The 24,366-nt window shown below is 42.0% G+C and overlaps 1 protein-coding gene across 1 annotated transcript in view; it reads left to right on the top strand.

Moving 5' to 3' along the window:
• Nucleotides 1-24,366, top strand: part of VWA8 (von Willebrand factor A domain containing 8) — a 428,582-nt gene that overhangs the window by 358,002 nt on the left and 46,214 nt on the right. Inside the window, exon 39 of the mRNA XM_088482592.1 lies at nucleotides 21,947-22,055. Within this exon, the coding sequence (XP_088338718.1) occupies nucleotides 21,947-22,055 (109 nt within the window). The remainder of the gene's footprint in view (nucleotides 1-21,946; nucleotides 22,056-24,366) is intronic.

The raw sequence follows: 24,366 nt of genomic DNA, 5'->3' as shown, positions 1-24,366 counted from the left end.
AGCTACTGTATTTGAATAGCAGCTCTCTGCTTGCAATGGGCAACAAGCCAAGCTGAAATTACAAGCATTCTTTTCAGGAGTTTTCTTTTTTGCTTTAATTTGAAGCCACGGGAAATGTACCACATTCCAAGCAATAAGTGTCATGAAGGTGTTAGAAGATAATCCCGTTAAAGCTTAGACGTATATAAGAACGTACACCATAATAACTCTGTTTATATAGTACAGTTAATAGCTATGTTTTGAGGCTTGATGTGAGATCTGCAGTTGTGGATCCATGTAATGCGTGTATATTATCAAAGTACACACATAATGTGATAAAATCGTAATATATATTTTCACCCACATGATATATTACAGTGGGATTATTATTATTATTATCATTTATTTATATGGCGCCACAAATGTTCCGCAGCGCCTTACAAAGTACATAAACAAATTGTAGACAAGCGACTTAAAGAACAATATAATACAGGACCAGGACATGGATAATATATATTGCTACATTAGCGACCATAACACCCAGATAAACAACAGAGCGTAAGCAACCAAGTGTTAGGTTCCCTAGTGGTGAGTAAAGCTGGCCACAAATTAGACCAACTTACATCCAACCAGCCAACTAGTTGATTGGTTGGAATGAAAATCTGGTAAGGAATGACAGCAAATGACAATCAGCAATTTGCTCCCAAACGCCGGAAAATGGACAAAAACTGTTGTTTGAACAAATTGTTTAGATCAAACATATAACAAACTTGTCTGACTGACCATTTTCATCTGTTTTCTGGCATTTAGGAGCAAATTGCTGATCATCATTTACTCCCATTCCTTACCAGATTTTCATTCCAACCAATCAAGTTGGCTGGTTGGATGTAAGTTTGTCTAGTGTGTGGCCAGCTTAAGAAGTAGATGAAACTAAAGTAGGGAGAAGCACAAGAGGGTAGAGGGCCCGCAGTTATAATCCCGACAGAAGGGATTCAATTCTGACACCTGTCAGAATTTCGGCTCCAGCATCCCTACGGTAAGTACTGGGGTTAAGGGGAGGGTTAGGGTTAGGCACTAGGGGGAGGGGGAGGGTTAAGATACTGACCGACAGGTGTCGGAATACTAACCTTGTCGGGATGTTGGCGTCGGGATTCTGACCACCAGTATCCCGTACCCAACCCGTTACAACATCAGCACATGATAGGCTACCTAGCGCCACACTTTTACCTCACACAAATCTTTAAAAACATATGTATAGTGTTAAGTAATGTACTCTGTAAGGCACATATTGCTTCACTCACCTCATTGTTAGCGCTACCAACAAATCCACTGAATCAGACTTTTGCAACAAGAAAATGAGTATTTCTAAAATTAATTCTCCAAATCATGTCTGAGACTACTGCCCAGTTGCCTTACAGACAATGCCAATATCTGATGTGATTAATATCACATTGGTAGTTGTGCTCCTGTATGCACTGTTTATTTTACCATTTTCAGTAGTGTGTTCTTGGTAAGGGCTGGAAAAATGGGTAATAAACACATGAGAAATAGTTTATAGTTTGTGCTGCAGCCTAAAATTTTAAAGGGAGTGACCACTTTTTAGAATTTAGTGGTGGAATTGAGTCTATTTAGAGGCTGAAAAAGTGCACTTACAGTGGAGGATTATACAAATTTACTTAGAATGGAATTTAATTCCAGGCGATGTCCATAAACTGCTTTTGTGAAGGTCAGAACACCGGCACCTCGCAGCCACCAATATTCCCTTGTGCTCCATTAGCGAGGTTGGGTTATTGTAATTTTTTATTTGTAGATCCCTGTGTCTGCATAAATTGGAGATCTAAGACCTGAATTAGAGTTGTATGTAAATCAGCCGCAAGTTCCCACAGAACATGTATTCTACATGCCAGTGCCCCCCAGCTGCTGGGTGAGATGCGTGCTCCTCTGGATCTACTGTAATTGCATATGCATACCCCGACATGTGCAGTCTGATAAAAATCGGTAGTTTGAATCAGGCCCAAAGTGATATGACATCTTTCAATCAATACTGTGGATGAGTCTAATATGATGCCATGTGTTTTGAACAACTTGGCCTTACACTTTCAGGCACAAAGCAGTTAGAATGCTTCATAAAAATGAAAATCAATTTAGCTTACAATTTTATAAAATGCTTGTGCACATGCATATTACAAATAGCTTTTTCTTATTATACCCTAAGTCAGTGGTTCCCAAACTTTTTTGAATCATGGTGCCCTAGAGTATCAGCATTGTTTTCACGGCACCCCTAAGCCAAAAGTTTGTTATTATGAAATTCAGAAAAAATGTAGTAAAGTGAATTAAATTGTGCTCCCCTGTCATCCTTAGGTTTGGTTATATAGTGGTGGACAGGTTTGTGCTTCTGTTTGTCCACATATTTACATTACATTGACCATAAAGAATTTGATTTGGTGCTGGACCACCAACCTCAGGCACCTCTGCAAGTGTCCCGAGGCACCCCACGGTGCCACAGCGCACAGTTTGGGAACCACTGCTCTAAGTAATTACATAATATTATTAACCACTGATGCATCATGTTTGTTTTTTCAATAGTCATTTCGGTACAGTATTTATTTTGTGGAAAAGATAGTACAAAGTGTCAGGGTTATAGAAATCCATTCATTACACAGTCATCTAAAAAATAGAAAATAAATCAAAAAGTAAATACAGTAGTTTCCTTTATTATGGCTAAATGGGTGTTCCTAACTACACTGTATTTATAAGTAGAAGTGCCTCCAGCAAATTCTTCCAATGTACAGAATCTTTCTAGCTCTGTATCCTTTCTGGCTCCAAAGTTGCAGTACAACTTTAAATGACCAGAGCTATTTTGTAACTTTCTTGACATATTTGTGCGATATGCTGGAAAAACTATGAATAACTCATATACAACCAATAGGGGGTATATATTTACTAAAGGGCAGGTTTTTAGAAGTGGAGATGTTGCCCATAGCAACATCTAGATATTATCTTTAGAATGTGCTAGATAAATGACAAGTAGAATCTGGTTGGTTTCTCCACTTCTAAAAACCCTCACTTTAGTAAATATACCTCTAAAGCTGGGTACACACTGCACAGATATATCTGCAGATTGAGTGATGTGCAGATATATCTTCAGATGATGGTTGTTCATACACACTGAACAACCATCATCTGTGTTATGAACAACCATCATCTGTGTTCTGTGTGTTGAAAGGGGACGGGTGTCGCGCCCTCCTCCCCGTGGCTGCCGCTGCAAGTGTACAGGGATCAGAAGACCGTCCGAACACACAGCACGATGCCCCAATATATCTGCAGATATATTGGGCATCGGCTGAGCATGACAACCAATGTGATATGTCTGTGAACAACGTAATTCACAGACATATCGCTGATCGGCCAATATACCTGCCAGTGTGTACCCAGCATGTCTGTAATTAGAAAAATGTGAAACATTTTCCCAGTTCTACCCATCACTGGTTTATGCAAAACGTACAAAATGTCATTATCACATAAAGGGGTCAATCCAATTAGCTGCGATGATCTTGCAGGTGCGAGTCATCGCGACAATGGCCGCACTATATGGGAGCCAGAATTCGCTTATAAGTGCTCACAGCCCCATAGAGCTCTGAGCAAAATTCAGTGAAGTCGGGCTTGGAGTGGGCCGCGAAGGATGCGAGGTGCCAGTTTGTTGCCGGCGTTTTAACGCATTTGCAATGGCAACTCTCACCCTTCGCGTTTAATTGGATAGACCCCAAAATGTGCACACAATCTTATTTTTTCACTTTTGTATTTCATTTTTGTATGCATTAATTTTTATATACAGTAGACTGAGATGGGTCAACTACAGCAGTCATCTAAACTGGACAGAACATAGTGTTGAAGATATATTTTAGCCATGCATTGTTTAAAATAGTTCAGCTTTACCCTATTGCTCAAACATAAAAAATCACCCATGAAATGTTTGGCCTAACCCAGTGGTTCCCAAACTGTGCGCTGCGGCACCCTGGGGTGCCTCGGGACACTTGCAGGGGTGCCTCAGGTTGGTGTTCCAGCACCAAATCAAATTATATATGGTCAATGTAATGTAAATATGTCAGCAAACAAAAATGCAAACCTGTCCACCACCACATAACTGACCCTAAGGATGACAGGTAGCACAATTTGCTTTACTTTTTTCTGAATTTCTCAATAACAAAATTAAACTTAGGGGTGCCGTGAAAACAATGCTGATACTCTAGGGCGCTGTGATTCAAAAAAGTTGTATAGCCACTGGTCTAACCGAAAGAAGACAAGGTAGTGTTTTCATTACCATATTTAATAGAATTCTTACTTTTAGTCATCCACGGTTATCTAGTTATTATTTTCAATGTATTTATTATTTTTATTCTTATTGTTATTATTATGGATAATGATGAATTACAATGTAGTAGTGCTTAAAAGCACGTAGCACCTTAATAACTTCTTTAAATATTGTACACGATACAATAGCACACTAACTGTAGCCAAGTCTTAATTCATTGCATTAATTGTGCTACTCTTATCAGATGCCATTTGACATAGGAGATTTCCAGTCTAGCAGCTGGGTGAACTTATGCCATTGCTGGACAGTTCAGTGCTCTCCATGTTATAGTATCCATTCAGACTTTTCCTTTTTCTGATTTATGAGCCATATAATATGGAGGAGAACAAAAGTTGTCTAGGCATCTCCAACTCAGCTGCAAAAAAGTCGTTAGTGAAGTGAAGTGAAATCTTGATTTAGAGATAGGAGCACCAAAGGTCACATTTTTATTTTACATTTTAAAGCTGAAGCCCTGCTGGTACAGAGAAGCTGCATTATATTGCCTGGTTAGTAGAATTGCCTTAAGTGTTCGCATACTTCCTTGATAGTCCATAGACAAACTCTTAACATGGAAGTACACTTCACCAACTGAAAGAGTGACATTTTTTTAATACAGTTATGCTCTTGTAGAAAAAAAGGTGTACAGTAATAAAGAACAATACTAAATCAGATCTTTAATTGATTTGTTATTATATGTATTTTTTTCTTCATCTACAGAGAGCCAATGGCCCTGATTCAGAGCCGGACGCTCTGACAGAGCGCTCGCTCTGAATCAGGGCCGTCCCTCCTTCATTTTGGAGCGGCCTCCTGGCTGCTCGCATAGCTGTGGGTGACCACCCACAGCTATAGCGAGCGGCCATGATTATGGTCGCGATGGTCGTGACCAGCGGGCTTGCGACGAGACCTTTGCGGTAGGGTCTCACTGCTGCAAGCCCAGGAGTGCTTTTGGCTCTATCAGAGCCAAAAGCACTCCCACTGACATCACTAGTGATGTCAGTGGGGCCGGACCCAGACGGTAGACGTTCCCATGGGAACGCCTCCGTCTGGGCAGCCACGCCCCCGGCATGCCCACCAAAGGGGGCGTGCTGTCAATCACCATGGACAGCACGCCCCCTTTGGTGCGAGACCCCATTCAGGTATCGCGCATGCGCACGACGGAGCCACCTCCGTCGTGCGCATGCGCACTTCAGCACCATCGATTCGCTTGCGAGTGCTCAGCGCTCGCGAGCGGATCTGAATCAGGCCCAATGTGTCCAACAAGGTATAGGAGGCGTAGAGGCAGTATAATGCCGTGCAAAAAGAGCACATTTTTACTGTGGAGGACACAATACATTTTATTATTCAACCTCAATGGTTCCCGGCATTGGACACCCGTAGCTTTGCTGTTTAGTTTTTTGCAGTTATGAATATTTTAGTTGTACTTCAGCTTCAGTTGTCATGATCTATTGTGTGCTGGCATTATCAAGTATTAATTATAAACACAATATCACTTTGGCATGGGGAGTCATTTGCTGTCCACAGTAAAACGAGATCTTGTCCATACAATCTTTAACTGTCTTTGTGGGTGGCCAGGAATACATTATGATCTGTGACAGGAAAGCATGAGACGTTGTCTGTCAAGTGCTGAATATTTAATATATGAGCAAAATGTCAGTTGAAACTGAATGAGGAGACTTGTCGACTAACATAGAAAACACAGTAGTCCACTAAAGGCATTTTGTATGTAGGTGATAAAGATGCACCAATGTATTTAACATACTGGCTTCAACAGTACTGCCGTTTAATTGTATTTGTATTTATTCCATTGAGCATATTTACCTGTCCTGACAGTCTTTATTAGATTCATGACTAATATATAGTTATAGAAAAAGTAATATGAAAAAGTTGCAACTATTAATCTGAAGTTTGAAGGCGATGATCCAGTAATTATAGCATGCAGATGACATGTGCAAACCAGGGTTGTCTTACCAGCAGTGTGGGCCCTGGGCAAATCAATGCACTGGGGCCCCTACCCACCCATTCACGGGAAAAAAATTAAATGGTCAATAAAATTAAACCCTCCTGCATGCCCATCAGACCTCCCACACATGCAGAGAGAATCTCTCTGACTGGTCTGAAGCCAATGGATGAAGTGAAACTGGGATCGAGGTGAGTACTCGCGGCTGTAGGAGAGCGGGTTGGTGGGCCCCTACAAGCTTTGGGCCCTTGGGCAACTGCCCAACAAGCCCAATGGAAGAGATGGCCCTGGTGCAAACATACAATGATATGAGTGACATTAGCCGAGATATACTCACTGATACCAGTCACATTAGCAGGGATATGCCCATTGATACCAGTCACATTAGCAGAGATATGCCCATTGATACCAGTCACATTAGCAGGGATATGCCCATTGATACCAGTCACATTAGCAGAGATATGCCGATTGATACCAGTCACATTAGCAGAGATATGCCCATTGATACCAGTCACATTAGCAGAGATATGCCCATTGATACCAGTCACATTAGCAGATAAATGCCCATTGATACCAGTCACATTAGCAGAGATATACCTACTGACACCAGTCACATTAGCAAAGATATGCCCATTGATACCAGTCACATTAGCAGAGATATACCTACTGACACCAGTCACATTAGCAAAGATATGCCTACTGATACCGGTAATATTAGCAACTATATGTCCACTAATACCAGTTACATTAGCAGAGATATGCCCACTGATACCAGTCACTTTAGCAGAGATGTGCCCATTGATACCAGTCACATTAACAGCTATATGTCCACAAATACCAGTTACATTAGCAGAGACATGCCCACTGATACCAATCATATTACCAGATATATGCTCACTGATGTCATTCACATTAGCAGAGATATGCCTACTAATATCAGTCACATTAGCAGAGATATGCCTACTGATACCAGTCACTTTAGCAGAGATGTGCCCATTGATATCAGTCACAGTAACAGCTGTATGCCCACAAATACCAGTTACATTAGCAGAAATATGTCTACTGATACCAATCACATTATCAGAGATATGCCTACTGATGCCAGTCACATTAGGGGAAATATGCCCAGTGATATCACATTAGCAGAGATTGATTCTAGTCAGATTACCAGATAGACGTATGCCTACTTGTGCCAGTCACATTAGCAAAAATACGTCCACTGATAGCAGTCACATTAGTAGCTATATGTCCACGGATAGCAGTCACATTTGCAGAGATGGATGCAAGTCACATTAGCAGAGAAATGCCCATTGAGAACAGTCACATTAGCAGAGATACTGATGCCAGTTACATTAGCAAAGATGTTCCCACTGAGAACAGTCAAATTAACAGATATATACCCTCTGATACTCATCAAATTAGCAGAAATGTGCATACTGATGCAAGTCACATTAGCAGCAAGCACATAAACTGGGAGAGCAGAAATATCTTTATATAATAAATGGATAAATCACAGCAAATATATATAAAATCAAATGTCCTTACTGACTCAATGACTCATCAACGCCCATCCTAAATTGCTGGACCTAGAAACATGAAAATCAGGGAGTATATTCCTTCCATAACATACCCAATAAGAAGTAATTTTTGAAATTTCAACTCCTAAGTGGGTGAAAAGGGCTAAAATGTTTCCTCCCCTGTGCAATGTCCTGCCTGACTGACTTATCGTGGCTGCAGCACAGTTCAGTATTCACCAACTGTCATCCCAAGTGCTGCCAAACATAACTGGCAGTTGGTGTGGCTCCCCTATTTGAATAGTGAGGGAAGGGAATGTGTTACTACAGAGGTGAGAGTGGAAAATGTGTGGGAGGTGAATGTGTTACTACACAGGTGAGGCAGAGGAATGTTCTACGACATTGGTGATGGAGGGGAATGTGAAATGTGAGGCAGGGGAATGTGCTACGACATAGGTGAGGGAGGGGAATGTCAAATGTGTTACTACAGAGCAATGGAGGGGAATGTGTTACTACTGGGGTGAGCATCGGTAATGTGTTACTACAGAGGTGAGGGAGGGGAATGTGTTACTATAGAGGTAAGGGAAGGGAATAAGTTACTACATGTGTAAGTGAGGGTAATTTTTTACTACAGGTGTGAGTGAGGGATTGTATTTCTATACAGGTATGGGAGGAGAATGTCGAATGTGTTACATTACGGGCTAGGGAGGGAAATGTGATACTACAGAGTTGAGCAAGGATATTGTGTTACTACAGAGGTGAGGGAGTGGAATGTGTTAGTACACAGGTGAGGGAGGGTAATGTCTTACTATAGCAGTGATGCATTACTATAGAGGTGAAGGATTATACTGAAGTGGTCAGATGGAAATGGAAACCGTAAATATCTAAGGTCTACCTGGGTGAAACCTGGTACATCAGCTAGTATACATATAAAAAATACTAGATACTGCATAGATGATATATTTCCTTAATTAAATAGCACTATATGGTAATGCTTAGAAACACTTGGCCAATGTAAAAAGTAATAATTGAGTGCCACTATGCTTTTAATGTAGTCTTTATATGGTTGTGGAGAAAAAAAACAGATGAAATAAATTAGCAGCAGTTCCTACTTAAGCAAAAGGAGACAAGGGGGCCTATCCATCATCGAAGGCCGTCTGGAGAAGTGCCGTCTGAAAATGGCGCTTGTTCTCGGAAGCAAACTTTTTCGGAGTTTGTTGAATATCAGGTGGTCCATTTAGGACCCCTGATGATGAGTAGCCCGGTAAGTAAAATATGATTACCAGGCCATTTATAGATGATGAATAGGCCCCAAGGTAAGGATAAGGGAAAAGAAAAGAAAAAACAGGAATTATCGGTGAAAAATCCCCGTTTTTCCCCCTAGACAAATATTGGGGCTAATTGGATACCAGGCTAAGGGCCTGATTCAGAGCCACTCGCTAGATGCGTTCGCTCGCACGATGTGTATGCAAATTGCGTAGGCAGTGCTATCGCACAGCAATGCATTAGCACGCCCAATATTTCTTAGAGAGCGATCACATAGTGTATGCAGGCACCCACCAGCCTGTTTTAAGACGCCCACTTGTGCACGTCATGTCCAGGAAGTGTATGCAACTATCGGTACATCAGGTTACATCGGATGCTATTGCAGCACTTGAGGTTGACCATAAACTGCCGCAAGCACTGAGAGCACTTCACCTGTTGAGATGGTCAGGCACACCTGCCTTTGCACCTCCACTCGTTTTTTAATGGCCAGCCCCTGTTACCACCTACAAACAGCTTCCCCCGTCACTCATTCTGCTGGGCTGTCTATGCGCAGCGTGCAAATGCATTGTGAACTTTCGCTAAGGAATGCTCATGCGCACTGCGATGCATACGCATGTGCACAATGCATACACACTGCATACCATCGGCAGCAGCGAGAGTATGCATCTTAGCGCGCGGGTCTGAATGAGCTCCTAAGTCCTTGAAGGTGAGTAGGCTGAATTTCCTCCACTCCAAATTCACAAGGCTTGCAGTGCTCTCACAAGCATGTCCACCAGTGTCCCCGCGGCTGTGGCGGCAATAGATAACTCGGCAAGTGTCAATCCAACAACATGTAATTATCCAGACGGAGACAGGTGATGGAAGCTTTAACAAAGAACGTGGCAATGAGCCCAGTTTACTGCAATGGCCTCCGCAAGTCACCAGATGTCAAACCAATATAGTACCTTTGAGATGTTGTGGGATGGCAGATTACAGCATGAGTGTACAGCCGACAAATATGCAGCAACTAAATGTGGGCTGATTTTGGGTTGCACACTGCTGAGACTACTTTAGCATCTTTTGTCTTAGTCGTGTCTGCGACTTTATGCTAATGCGAGTAAAAAACCTTTAACTGGTGTACAAGCGTTCGTCTGACTGTGCAAGGACTGAGACGCCCACTTTGAGCATCTTTAGATGATGTAATACTGCTTGGTTCGTTTTTAGATGCGCAGTAGCAAGAAAACGCTCAACTGCACCCGACATCGACATGGTGTGCAACTCAGAATCAGGCCCATGGTGTTATGCCAACATGGACCAGAATATATAAGGTAGTGGTTCCTAACTCTAATCATACAGAATCCCTAATAGAGATGTATCCTTTTACACTGTGGCTTCAGTTGAGCCAAAAAGCCTCACACGACGCGCCAGGTCCTGGGTGACTCGGCCGGGCTGAGCGTCATTCTAATCTTATTCGCATGAATAAAACAACTTATAGTGACAAAACGACATTACTAGATTACACTGATCAATTTGATGTGTGACATTTGTACATCTCTGTATGATCTTATGCGAGCAGCTGCGACTTTTCTGCACGCCAAGTTCTGTTGTGCTCAGTCTGCAACTTTGTACATGTGTAAAACCAATTAATTTGCGGTTAATGTAGCAGACTAGCGGTTCTAGCACACTATGAGCCGCTTTTTGCTGATTCTGCAAGGTGCATTAGATGCAAAATGTAAATAAAAATTACGGTACACTACTCCTCTTGGAGCACCTCAGTTGCGCTAGGCTTCTCGCGCTGTATGGCATATAGACGCTATGTGTATGAGGACACACAAAGTATGTAGGTAATGTTTTGCAGATTTCTGTCTGTGGAAGCTTTTGTCATATTACTGACCCACCAGATAAATTAACTCACCTGTGCATGATTAAAGAAATCCAACAAATATGACCTGCTGTGGACTGGAGCTGGGAACCACTGCTATAAGGAATGTTTCCAGCATCTTGTTAAATCCATGCCATGAAGAATTCAGACTATTTTGAGGGCAAAGGGAGGGTCAAACCCGGTAATTGTAAAATGTTCTGTAAATAAGAAATAGTGCACTCAGGGCCTCATTCACAGATGGTTTCTAATGCAGTTGCGCGGTTGCTTGAATATGCAAATTGTAATCTTAGCCTTCCCTTTGAGCTCCACTGTGCAATGGAGTGTTCGAGCGTTGAGACGCCCACTTTTAGGACTGCGTGGTCTGTGCATTTGTGATGGAGTTTGTAAACACACCAACATCGACACAATATTGGTCGCTCAAACGACATTTGCGGTAGCCTAGGGTCTATTCTAGCTACTCTCCTCTAATGCAACTATACATGGCCTCTATAGCATTGTATTTGCGATTGGGAAGACGGCAGACCCTAACACGCCCATGAAACGTCCACTTTTTGCAATCACTTTAGGTCACCTCCCAATCTCCTCCCTAATACACCCAGGGATTGCAAACCCATTCTCGTGTGTTAATCATTCAGTACACAATTGCGAATATTATTGCACACATTGCTTTGCACTTCCGCAGTAAGGGACTTCTGGTTTTTTCATGCAGTAGCAAAACATCGCTCAACTGCATAAATATTGGCACTACTGCGTCCATCTCTGAGTCAGGCTCTGTGTATATACAATGCAAAGAGCATTCTGGTAACTTATACAATACAGAGCACATTCTAGTGATCTCTTGGCCTGATTCAGCAAGGAACGCAGTTGATAATAATACGCACGCAATCGGTCAATTGGTGTGTTCTGCGCATGCATAGGTATCGGAGTGCGCATGCGCGAACTAGCCATTACGATCGGTACTGCGATCGCAGTGACTACGCAGACCCATCGCAGAGTGACTGACAGGATGTACCATTTGTGGGTGGTAACGGGGGGGGGATTGGTTGGCCGAATGCAGGTGTGCCAGTGCGTTTGAATGCCATTGCAGGGGTGTGCATAAATTATCCACAGTGATTGCCTATGCAGCCTGAGGCCTCATAACATTCGTGGAAGTTAGTAATTCCTGAGTAAGGTCAGGGATTGTGCAAGTGTGCGTGAGGCTGCAATGGTACTCAACTGTACCGATGTTTTCGCAGTCTTGCTAAACATTACGGATGTGTGCTAAGTAAAGTGGGCGTCTTTATGTTGTGCAGTGGCGGCATTGCGATTGCAGTGAATTAGCATACTATCGCAGTTGATCTGCATGTGTAATCGCTATTACATTCGCAGTTGCGTTCTATAGTGAATCACGCCCTCTATACAGAAAGATTTCTATTATCCAGTTTACAATTCAGAGTTATTTCTAATGTCCAACTTATAATACATTGCAGGTCTAATGTCAAATTTACAATATAGAAATATTTTATTTTCTTAATAGATTTGTATTAAAATTTTTCTATTTTTATTATTAAAGGAGTAACTATTTGTTCTGTAAAGTAAACATATATCATTCATGCCATTTTGTTAGAGGGGACAATGAAACTGTGGTATATTTGAGATCAATAGTTTACATCTCTCCAATATTGGCTAATGTAGTCCTAGCGACTATAAATATATATTCAGACATATATCTGTCATGAGATTGGAAAATCTTAAGTGTAGGAGGTGAGCTACTGCATGTGTAGGTGACGGAGGGCCTGATTCAGAGATGTACGGTGTTGCAATCGCAGCTGCAGAGGTGCGATTGTTTGTAAAATAGCACCCTCCACCGACAGTACTGTGATGCCAACAGGAGCCATCGTACACAGCACCGCAACTGCGTACATATTTACTGCCCATACGCAGGTTCTCCGATAATCGTCCATATGAGTATCCCTATGGTCATGCAGCATGAGTATCTGGAATTGCCATCTTATGTGCGTAGGGGATCACAGGCGCCTGCTGCGACCCGCCCCCCAAAACGACACTGACCTGTCTGCATTTCCCTCATTTCATCCTCTAAACAGTGCATTACTGGCTATCAGTCCCTGAAGGTAGGCGTGCTGGATCATAGAGGGCGCTTGCTTTCAATGTATGCACAGTTCACCAATAATCGTTCAACTGTGTCAAAATCGGAACAGCATACATCTCCGTATCAGGTCCAGAGTTGCTCCCATCACATGATAAATTAATTAAAAAAATCTCAGAACCCATTTTCTTAATTAGTGAGCAGTTCCCAAAAAAATTACTAAAATCTCCAACAGCACAACAGTTATGCCAGCAAGATTCTCATACCGTAATCAATAAATCTGTTTTCTATTTTTGTCTTCAAAGTAGAAATGGAAAAAATTGCAGGTTATATGACCCCTTTGTGAATATGAGGCCTGAATTTATAGTGCCACCAAGACTGGGAGGGCCTCGGTGCTGCCACGAAGAGTGATCGACTACACCTCTGTTTCATAAATGTTAACCTTATATTGGGGTCATGATCACAGCATCGCAGGGGGAGGTGGTTATACCTCCCCTGCACTCCCGGCTAATCTGTAGTCCACCCCCCGCCCCTCTTGACACCCCTGAGTAGTAAAGGCTAATTACTGTAGCTGGGTAAGGCTTACCATTTTATTATTAATTTCTATAATACTGTTAAAAGTGTTGACATTACTTGGTCTTTCACTTTTAGCAATGCAAATGGGATACAGAGAGATCCTAATGTCTAATTTACAATACAGAGCAATTTTTAGTGACCACTTTACAAATGTAGCCTAGTGATCTTAAATCAATATAGATAGTGTCCTAGTGTCTCTATACTACATACCTCCCCACATGCCAAATCATAAAATAGGCTCTGTCCCAAATCTGCCCACAAACTTTTATTTTTGGTAGAAACCCCACCCCTTTAGATTAAATTTTATTTAATTAATCTAGACTATCCTACGAAAATCGGGACATTTGGGAGGCAGGATTACTGCATTGTACTTCAGGTGACCAATTTATAATACAAAGAGCAATTTAGTGATACATTTTACAATACAGAGAGTATTCTAGTAGTTAGTATACAATAGATAGAAAGGATTGATAAACATTGCACGTAGCAATATAGTAAATACTAAACAAAACACAGTGCATGATATGTAATGACCACTGTACAGTGCCATCACTTTTATGACATTCACTATATATTCCAATATCATCTCTATGCTGATGACACTCAGATCTACCTCTCCTCCCCTGACCCTTCCCCCCCTTCTACTCACTCATATCTCCGACTGCCCCTCTGCTATTTCCTCTTGGATGTCCAAGCGCTTTTTTAAACTTAACATGTCTAAGACTGAGCTGATCATCTTCCCACCCTGCCGAATACCCTCACCTCCCACAATTTCTTTATCTATTGACACCACCACCATCTCCTCTAGCCTGCAAGTTCCCTGACTTGGAGTCATCCTGGACTCCTCCCTCTCCTTCAAACCACACATCCAGCACTTTTCACAGTCCTGGCATTTCCAACTCAAAAATATTGCTAGGATAAGACCCTTTCTCACCCTGGAGGCAACCAAGACCCTCATCCACTCACTGATCATCTCCAGATTGGACTACAACCTCCTCTTATTGGCCTCCCTGACTCTCACCTGTCTCCGCTACAATCTGTCCTTAATGCTGCTGCCCGGCTCATTTTCCTCTCTAAATGTAATTTTTGCATTGCGTCAGGGCACATTATACTGATGCTGAAAGAGGCCACTGCCATTAGAGAATACCATTTCCATGAAGGAGTGTACTTGGTCTGCAACAATGTTCAGATAGGAGATAGAGCGGTAACAGGGCTTAAATGCAACCTGTGCTGGCCCACCCCCTACTCACCCAACATCATAACGTCACGCAAAGAGGGTGTGGCCGTCAGCACTGGTAAGTGCAGTGCTGACTGGAGCATTCTGAGGGCACTCCGATCAGCTGCACAGACTGCAGGGTGCCTAAAAGATACTATGGTGGCTCTGCAGCATTGATCCTTTCTGCAGGGTGCCATTCCAGGCACCCTGTTAGCCAGAAGCAAGGGCCGTGGGGTGGCACCGATGCTGGCCATAGAACCCTGCACTCTGTGCAGTAGCATCAGTCGCTCACCCCTACTTACAGCCCTGGTAGCTGACAGCTGTCAAGTAACGGCCACATGAATGCCAGGAACCAGGTTTCCCAGCAGAACATTGACTCAAATGGCTTGCCTTCTACCCATAGTGCATCCTTGTGCCATCTCTACCCCAGGACACACATGCACCCAGCTGTCCACATGATGTAAAAGAAAACATAATTCAACAGACCAGGCCACTTTCTTCCATTGCTCCATGGTTCAGTTCTAATGCTCACATGTCCATTGTAGGCACTTTTGGCGGAGGACAGGGGTCAGCATGGGCACTTTGATCGGTCTGTGGCTATGTAGACCCATACGATGTGATACACTGTGTGTTCTGACACCTTTCTATCATAACTATACAGAAAATGTAGTTCTGAACCTGCACAATTGACGCCGCAGACACTGGTATCTAAAGAGACTCTCTACAAGTCTCTGAAACAACAGAATGCAAAAAATATTATAGAATCCCAGTCCAGCGCTGTCTTGTTTAATAAAGGAAAAGTTCTTACATCTAAAACAGTGTCCAATTTGAAGTACTTTTCAGAGCTCAATGGGTTTCAACCTTTGTTCATCAATGGTGCATATCTTTAGATCGAGAACTCTCAAAAAGAAGAGAAAGTATATAGTGCAATATGTTCCACAAATAAAACAATTTATTCAAAAATATTGCACTCACATTTCAATAAAAATAACAGACATAACGCATCACCAAATGGATGCACTCTCTGGATCAGTTGTACAGGGAATACCGGTAAATCTTTGTTGTAAACAATGCGGGGTAGAAGGTTCCGGATACCCGCCACCACATGACAAGGTCCACCGCTCTCCCGATTCCAACGTCTCTGGAGTGTCCGTCCCACTAGCTTAACGCGTTTCGGATATGCTTTATCCTTCGTCAGAAGCATAGTGGGATACCTGCCTAATCCATCTAATATACCCTCACTAATTACCAAATACAACTTCCTGTTTGTAAACCTTCCAACTTCCGGGGTTCACCCCCGCCGGAAGTCACGTGACCGTCCGACTCGCGAATTCCGGCGGAAGAGGACTCACGAAGACTTCCTCTGTTGCCGGATGTGCTGGTAATCCCCTTTTGCGTTCCACCACCGTGGATCACCGGAAGTGTTCATTTCTTCATATTAAGGAAGGGAATGTTCATACAATACTGCTGTATTACCATCGCAGTATTGTATGGACACTCCCTATATTCTTTCTCTTCTTTTTGAGAGTTCTCGATCTAAAGATATGCACCATGATGAACAAAGGTTGAAACCCATTGAGCTCTGAAAAGTACTTCAAATTGGACACTGTTTTAGATGTAAGAACTTTTCCTTTATTAAACAAGACAGCGCTGGACTGGGATTCTATAATATTTTTTACCTTTCTATCATAACCAGCATTAACATTTTCAGCAATTTGGGCTACAGTAACTCTTCTGTGAAATAGGACCAGATGGTCTAGCCTTCACTCCCCATGGGCATAAACAAGCCTTGGGCACCCATGACTCTTTCTCCAGTTCACCGGTTGTCCTACCTTGGGCCACTTTTGGTAGGTACTAACCACTGCATAACAGAGAGACTCGCAAGACCTGCCGATTTAGAGATGCTCTGACCCCACCGTTTAGCCATCACAATTTGGCCCCTTGTCAAAGTTGCTCAGATCCTATGCTTGCCCATTTTTCCTGCTTCCAACACATCAAATTCAAGAACTTTGGGCCTGATTCAGCTTGGATCGCAATTGTATCTGCAAATCCTGATGGAGCGCAGCTGCTAATATATGCAGATGCAGCCACAACCTTATCCGAGCATAGAGACGCCCCATGCTGCCTTCTCTTCTGTGAGCACACAGGCAGACCATTGTACACATCTATTCTGTATACTTGCATGCGCACAGTATAAAAATTGTTCGTCTGCGTTGCTGTTTGCAATTGCGATCCAAGCTGAATCAGGCTCTCAGTGTTCACGTGCTGCTTAATATATCTCACCCATTGACAGGTGCCATGGAAAGAAGATAATCAATATTATTTGCTTCACCTGTCAGTGGTTTTAGTGTTATGGCTGATTAATGTATGAATTACAGAATAGATTACATTTATTACATTTCTGCTATTCTTGTTATTTTTTATTTAATTTTTTACATAGCACATACGATCTTTGTAATAAAATTAACCGCTAATAAAAATTTGTTATCACGTTGGCATCCAATGATGTTTGGTATGAACGGGATGCGGTTAAAATACAGACGGAGGGGATTCCGGCGGTCAGAATCCAGGCTCCGGCATCCCGACCGCTGGAGTCCAGATGGTAAGCAGCGGGGTTAGGGGGAGGGTTAGGTTTAGGCACTAGGGGGGAGGTTAGGGTTAGGCACCAGGGAGGGTTAGGATACCGACCAACAAAGTGTCGGTATGCTGGTGTCAGGATTCTGACCACCGGGACCCCGGGCGCCGGCATCCAGTACACATCCTGTATGAACCTGGAGCACCCACTTCCTGTGATATAGATGCACAGGAGAGAGTGGGGGGGGGGTGGTTATAGAGAGACAGTTGGGCAGGGGTATATAGAGAAGGAGAAGATGTTGGAGTAGGAAAGAGAGAGAGAGAAAGGTGGGAAGAAAGTGTCAGGGCAGAGTGAGAACTGGTGGGAGGTGTGGAGAGAAAGATAAATAAATAAAAGCCAGGTAACGCTGGGCATTACAGCTAGTTAATATATAGCAGAAGTTAACATTTTCTTATAATAGAAGATGTTGCTGCCCTTGCAAGTGTAGTGAGAGGTGTTGAAACTGTGCATAATTCATCTAAGTAGCAGGAAAGTAGATGCAGGGGATTAGGATCAAATCATGAGAAGTTTGAAGGTCTAGGTGTTAAGAGTGGAGCACAGACCTTCTTGTGGGTCAAAGGAGGATCCAGCTGAACGGTCATTTGGAGAGAGGTCCTGGGGAGGACCTGGGGAGTTTGACAATGAAGTGTCATTAGTAGATGTCGTCAGACTAATCTTTTAAGCTTTGAATAGAGAGACTTTTTCAGTGAGGAAAGACTGCTAGAACTTGTTCTAATAATGAGGGAAACAAACGAGAACTTGATGATTCGCTGTCACACTACAGATCCTTGGTTACAATTGTGGTTTAAAAAAATAAACAAAGTCATGTTGTGGAGCTCATTTTTTTTACTGCCCAGAACCTGCAGCTCATATACTTGTGAGCAAATTCACCTATTATTCTGTTTCACATGAGCGTACATCCAAATACCTGTTTTCTGTACTTTCCCAGTAAAAACGCTCTGCACAACAATTTATGATATTGCAGGTCCAAATAGAAATGTGTATGGGGCCAAAAGTGTCCCTTCAAAGCCTTACAATCACTTTAGGACTATCTCATTAATTAATTTAAACTTGTATAATACAGGGTGGCCCATAAGTGGGGAAACACCCTTATAAAAGGAAATGAGTAAGGAAATATTAATTCAGTGTCTATACTGTCACCAGTATGGCAGCCAACGTGGATGCAACTCATATTTTAATTGGGAAGTTAGTCATATGACATATAAAACGGATGCAGAATTTCATAAGAAAATCAATGGTGTTCTGTTATTCAGTTGGGACTGCAAAGTCAGAACTGCAATTAGCAGAGAAAGCACTTCCATTGGGAATCCACTTCCCCTGCTATAACGGCAGACCCCATCTTCCCCTATTCCCACCATGATTTACAATTAGGAGCCGCCGCTGGTATCAATTACTTCAGTACTGTGAAAACTGTGGGCCTGATTCAGAGACGGACGCTCTGAACGTGCGCTCGCTCTGAATCAGGGCGTTTTTGGTTTTTTTTGTTCGGCCTCCTTGCCGCTCCCATAGCTGTGGGTGACCACCCACAGCTATAGTGAGCGGCCAGGTTGATGGTCACGATGGTCAAGACCATCGGGCTTGCGACGAGACCCTTGTGGTAGGGTCTCGTGGCCGCAAGCCCCAGAGAGCTTCTGGCTCTAATAGAGCCGAAGCTCTCCCACTGACATCACTGGTGATGTCAGTGGGGCCGCCCCCAAATGGCAGGCGTTCCTTCGGGAATGCCTCCGTTTGGCCAGCCACCCCCCCTGCCCGCCTACCAAACGGGGCGAGCTGTCAATCACCATCGACAGCTCGCCCCCTTTGGTGCGAGATCCGGAGCGACGGAGCACCCGTCGCTAGCCGGGTCTCGCGCATGTGCACCACAGAGCCGGCTCTGTCGTGCGCATGCCCAGTGGGCAAACATTGACCCGGTTGCGAGCGCTCAGCGCTTGCGACCGGGTCTGAATCAGGCCCTGTGTTCTTTATTTTCAATAATTTTCTGTTAGCTACTGGTATTGAAACTCATTCTTCTGCTAGTGGTTTTTTATTTTTCGTTTACTTTCAATAGAAGCATGCAAATGGTTACATGGGAGTGGCAGTGATTTGTAGACATGTTATTCTCATTCTCTAAACTGAATGCAAGAGGATCAGTGGAGGAGGTGTAAGAACTGGTTACATATTGCATGTCAACCATGTTTTCTTTACAGCAGTGAGTAACCGGTCTTTGGTGTTTCAAAAGACTTAACAAAAGCCGTCCACATTATTTCACACGTTCCAGAAACTCAAGCAACACAACTGAGCTGTGCTCCTTAACCCACACCATAAGGGTGGGGCACATTCCTATCTTTATGCACAACTCTCAACATCTTCCCTCCCTCTCCACCACTTCATGCCCACCTCTAATTCACTCCTTTAACTTGACTCTCTCCATTGGCACTTTTCCATCCTTTTTAAAACATGCTCTCATTTTACCAATCCTAAAGGAACCATCTCCTGACCCAACTTTTCTCTCCAACAACCACGCTATTTCTCTAGACCTTAATTCCAAATTACTTGTATGTGTACTTGTGTACAACCACTGATCTCGCTTTCTCTATTCTCACTCTCTTCTTGGCTCTCTGTAGTCCTCACACCAACATTACACTGTAACTACCCTCACAAATGTGTATCTATTAGGTTCTCGCATGGCTGTGATCTTTTACCTCTACTTTGTCTCATTTTACACCACTTCCCTCTCTCCAGTCACACCCTCCCCCCAAACCTCCTTCATGGTCAATGACTTCATAGTTTCAGAGCACACTACATTTGCCCTTCCCTTGATAATTGTCCTACCTAGACTGAGGAGTTATAATAATGTTCTATAGTTATGCTGTACTTACACTATGGTTAGCTGTTGTGTTTTGTACTTATGCTCTTTACTGCATTTTCTGCTTTATTCACCACTTCCACTCTCACTCCCAGTCCTGTCATATCTATCTTAAAAATGTAGCCAATATGTGTTCAAATACAGAACCAAGACTAATCTTCTTTTTCTAATTAACATCTGTGGCATCACTGTGCAAATCCATGCATTGGATCCTTGTGTCATCCAGAATCCAATTCAGTTTGCTGTCATATCAAAACACTTTACCTCACTCCACTGGTGTATCTATAATAGGTGCAGAAATACAGATGTGACCACATCCATCTAGCCTCCTTGATCGTTAAACAGCCTTTCTAGTCGCGCCATGCTGTGGTGCTACTTAGTAGCGCCAAGTATCTTTTTGTGCAACTTTTTCCATTAAAATGCAAAACTATGACAGTGTAACGTAGCATTTTGCATCCAGATACAGCTGCAGTCGCACACAGAATATAGGCATGCTGCATATCATTTTAATAAGCTGAAGCTGCTTGTGCGCATAGTTTAGCGAATAAAATGCATTTTGAGGGGAAAAGTCGTACAAAAAAGACGCTTGGTTCTAGCGAGTCACCACCGCGCTCAGGCATTATGTGTAACGCGACTTGTAGCGCACGGTGGTTAGATGTATGAGGACACATCTGTATGTGCATATGTAGTAGATTTTGGCACAGTACCATAATCATCACCATGCATGGGCAAGGGGGGCAGTATAGAGATTGCACATGGGCACTCTCCTCTGATAAAACGCACCTGCCTTTCACCCTAAGATCTACATTTCAACCTAAAAAACTATGTTCACAATAAGTAATTACAAGAATGCACTCTTCTATTAGAGTAACCTTGTTTCATAGACATCACAGTCTTCTTGCATTAGTATGACAGATGGCTCATATTAAATGCCATCACATGACACTGGCCATGTCTTTTGCAGCCCTGGATTTATTTACATAAGTGCATAAGTCTACAAGTCGCTGCCTCAAACAAGATAAGCACAATTAAAAAACTATGTGCTGCCGTGAAATCTGAGGACATCCCAGACACAAGATAAATATTATATACAAGATGCTCTAACATCAGATATAAACAGAATTCATTAAGCTGATCTTTAAAAACAGTTTAGAATGTGAGATCCAAAAGATAATATGGGCCTAATGTAATAGGTTGGGAGTTTAGGAACTCTGAGAGTTTAGCAGTAAGCTCTCACATTGATCGAGTTTTATCTTCAAAATGGAAAAACATCTAGATGAGAGTTTAAATCGGGAGAGTTTTTTGAGTCTAAAAAAATTTAAGTTTGCATGTTCTCGGACTCTATTACATGAGAGTTTACTGCTAAACTCTCACATTTTCTAAACTCTAAAGGCCCCCTGCAATCATTGTAATTGTTTATGAGATGGGACCATACACTGCAGTGTTTGAGCATGACTAAATGTCAAATTCAGTTTCCACCATAATTTTAAGGACTCTTCATAATGTATTAGTGCAGTGATTTCTAGTTAAATCTCTGGGTATATTACATATAAAAATGGTTAAGGCGACATCTCTATTTTGACAATGTATTGGATGTTGTGATGTCTGAAACACCCAAGGTTCATAACAAGTAACAATGCTTTCTCCTTATGTTTTACAGATCACTGTGCAAAAAGAGAGTGGTTTGGATGTAAGCTCACCAAAGCATGGCAAGATGGATCCAGATAATATACCCCATGTTGGTGGCAACACATGGGCTGGAGGAACTGGTTAGTATTATCATTTATTTTATGAATTATATACATTTATCTATAGTAAAGGCTTAAATGTGACTTTAATAATGAATACATAATGACTACATCACCAGTTATGAAATAGAGAAATGTGTTTGTTTTATGCAAGGTGCAGCTTCATGCCAGAATAGGGAATGATAAACTCCACGCTTCCAGCTTTGTACTGAACCACTCAGTTACATCCTAATACACACTCACACAGTCCTGGCTTATGGCTTTGTAGCGATGGAAACAAATGTATAACATAGCCCCTGTAGGGAGCACAGCAATGAGTAGGGTGATCCTCTGATGGTAATATAAGCGATTCATTAAGTATTTTTAGTCAGCACCTTGATCATTATAACATTGCAGTACTTATTTTTTGGCTATGTAATTGTTGTTTTGTTCATATACACAGTTTTATTTTTCTTTACGTTTTTGTTCCCCGCTATTCAGCTGTTACTTATTGAAAATAAAATGTCACAATTTGGACATAATTATACTGCACAAAGCATTGTTGTGACACATTATAACAATAATCCTTCCCTTTACTTTTGCATATGACTGTCATAGTTCAATTAGCATGTAAAAGATTGAGATACATACATGTGTTTGTAGCATGTGTTTTGGACACATTTCCTTTAGGAATGCTGGCACACTGTCACATTTACTTTCTACAGAGACTTCATGCCTGCCCTTTCTTGGCCCTTCTTGTCAGCGGTTGTCTTCACAATTTGGGGCCTCACACCTGTGAAATCAGGTGCTTGAGGCAGTGGCACCAGCATTATATAGTTTAAAGGATCCAGGGCCTGGTGTGTGATCATCTTTATCATGTAAGATGTGATGCTTGTCATTCTTTCTGTTTAATGATACCCCACACAGATAACCTTTCTGCTGGGTCAGTGCTTCAATTTTCACTCATTCACAGGGAAAGCAGCCACCTGCATTACTGTTATCTTTGCTGGTTTACATAGTAGGCTTCATGAATTTGTAAGTCATCCTACTGTTTATTTTTATTTGTTTTCCAATTCATTTCCAGGCTGATAGAACAGTGTATGGATATGATGTAAATTAATGCATAATAGAGAACTATTTAAAATTTAAAAATACAATATATATTATTATTTTTACTAGAAAAAGTTATTGAGCCAGGTTTCTGATTTGCTTATTCCTGATGCTTCTGTTGCTTTGCCATGCTGACCCCAGCAAACTGTTATTAGAATGGTTTATAGTTGCTGGTTAACATTGTCATTGTAATTTAGCATTGAAGGCAGCTGGGCAACAAAGTCATAAAAGCAGCAGATTAATTGTACGGGAATCATACTGCGTGGATTTAAACAACTGCTGAGTGGTGTGTCCCACTCACCTTGGTGCTGTTTTCAATCGATTAAAAATTGATCGAAATCGATCAACATCAATGTTGTGTTTAAGGGGTTAAATCTCACATTTACTGTCATGTAAAAATTGATATATAAAAAAAAAAATCATGTTAGTTAATGTGTGATTTAGCCCTTGAAACATCAATGTTGATCGATTTAAACCAATTAAAATAATCGTTTATAAATGTACTTCTTTATAGTAAGGTTAATAAACAGTCTTCCCTTAGTATCATGGTGTAAGATATGTGAAACCATAGTCAGACGGAGAAACTGCACCTGGCATTGGGCTGCTGCACCGAGCCGGATTTGCACCACTGCAGGATGCCGTAAGTGGGCATCTCAGTATTCACTAAATCAGCCGCAGCATTAGCATAAAAGCGCAGATGTGACTGCCACGTCTGCATGTGACTCGGCATCAGGCCCCATATGTCCTGACATGATAGTTTTCCTATACTGCATTATCTCATATAAAATCTGTCAGTAGCCCCATACTTTAATATCAATGCTTTAACACTATAGATGATTTAAGATCATCCCTAGAAAAAAGCACTTTATAGCAATTTCTACTGTATACTGACCAAAATGTGGTGTTCTATAAATTTTTATTGAATTGTATAGAAAGTTGTTTCTCTACACAAAACTCTGATATGTACATACACTTGTATTATTACTTGAAAAATATGTTTCTTCCATAAGAACTGTAATTCTTCAATATCTTAAAAAAACAGCCTGGATTCATCTTTTTTTCTATACAGTTGTCATACTGTAAAGAAAACCAGCTGTAAATCTATGATAGTCATTGCTTGCTAGTTTATCATGTGGTTTTATTGGTATCTTGTAATAAGTCCCAGCTCGGCCAATGACATTCATTGGCTCTGATTCAGCAGTACACGCTAGATGGTCCGAATCTGCACAGATGTCTGACCCGT

Source organism: Taudactylus pleione, unplaced genomic scaffold, assembly GCF_031769625.1.
Source record: "Taudactylus pleione unplaced genomic scaffold, aTauple2 ptg000005l, whole genome shotgun sequence".
Taxonomy (NCBI): domain Eukaryota; kingdom Metazoa; phylum Chordata; class Amphibia; order Anura; family Myobatrachidae; genus Taudactylus; species Taudactylus pleione.
This window is presented reverse-complemented; position numbering and strand designations above follow the sequence as displayed.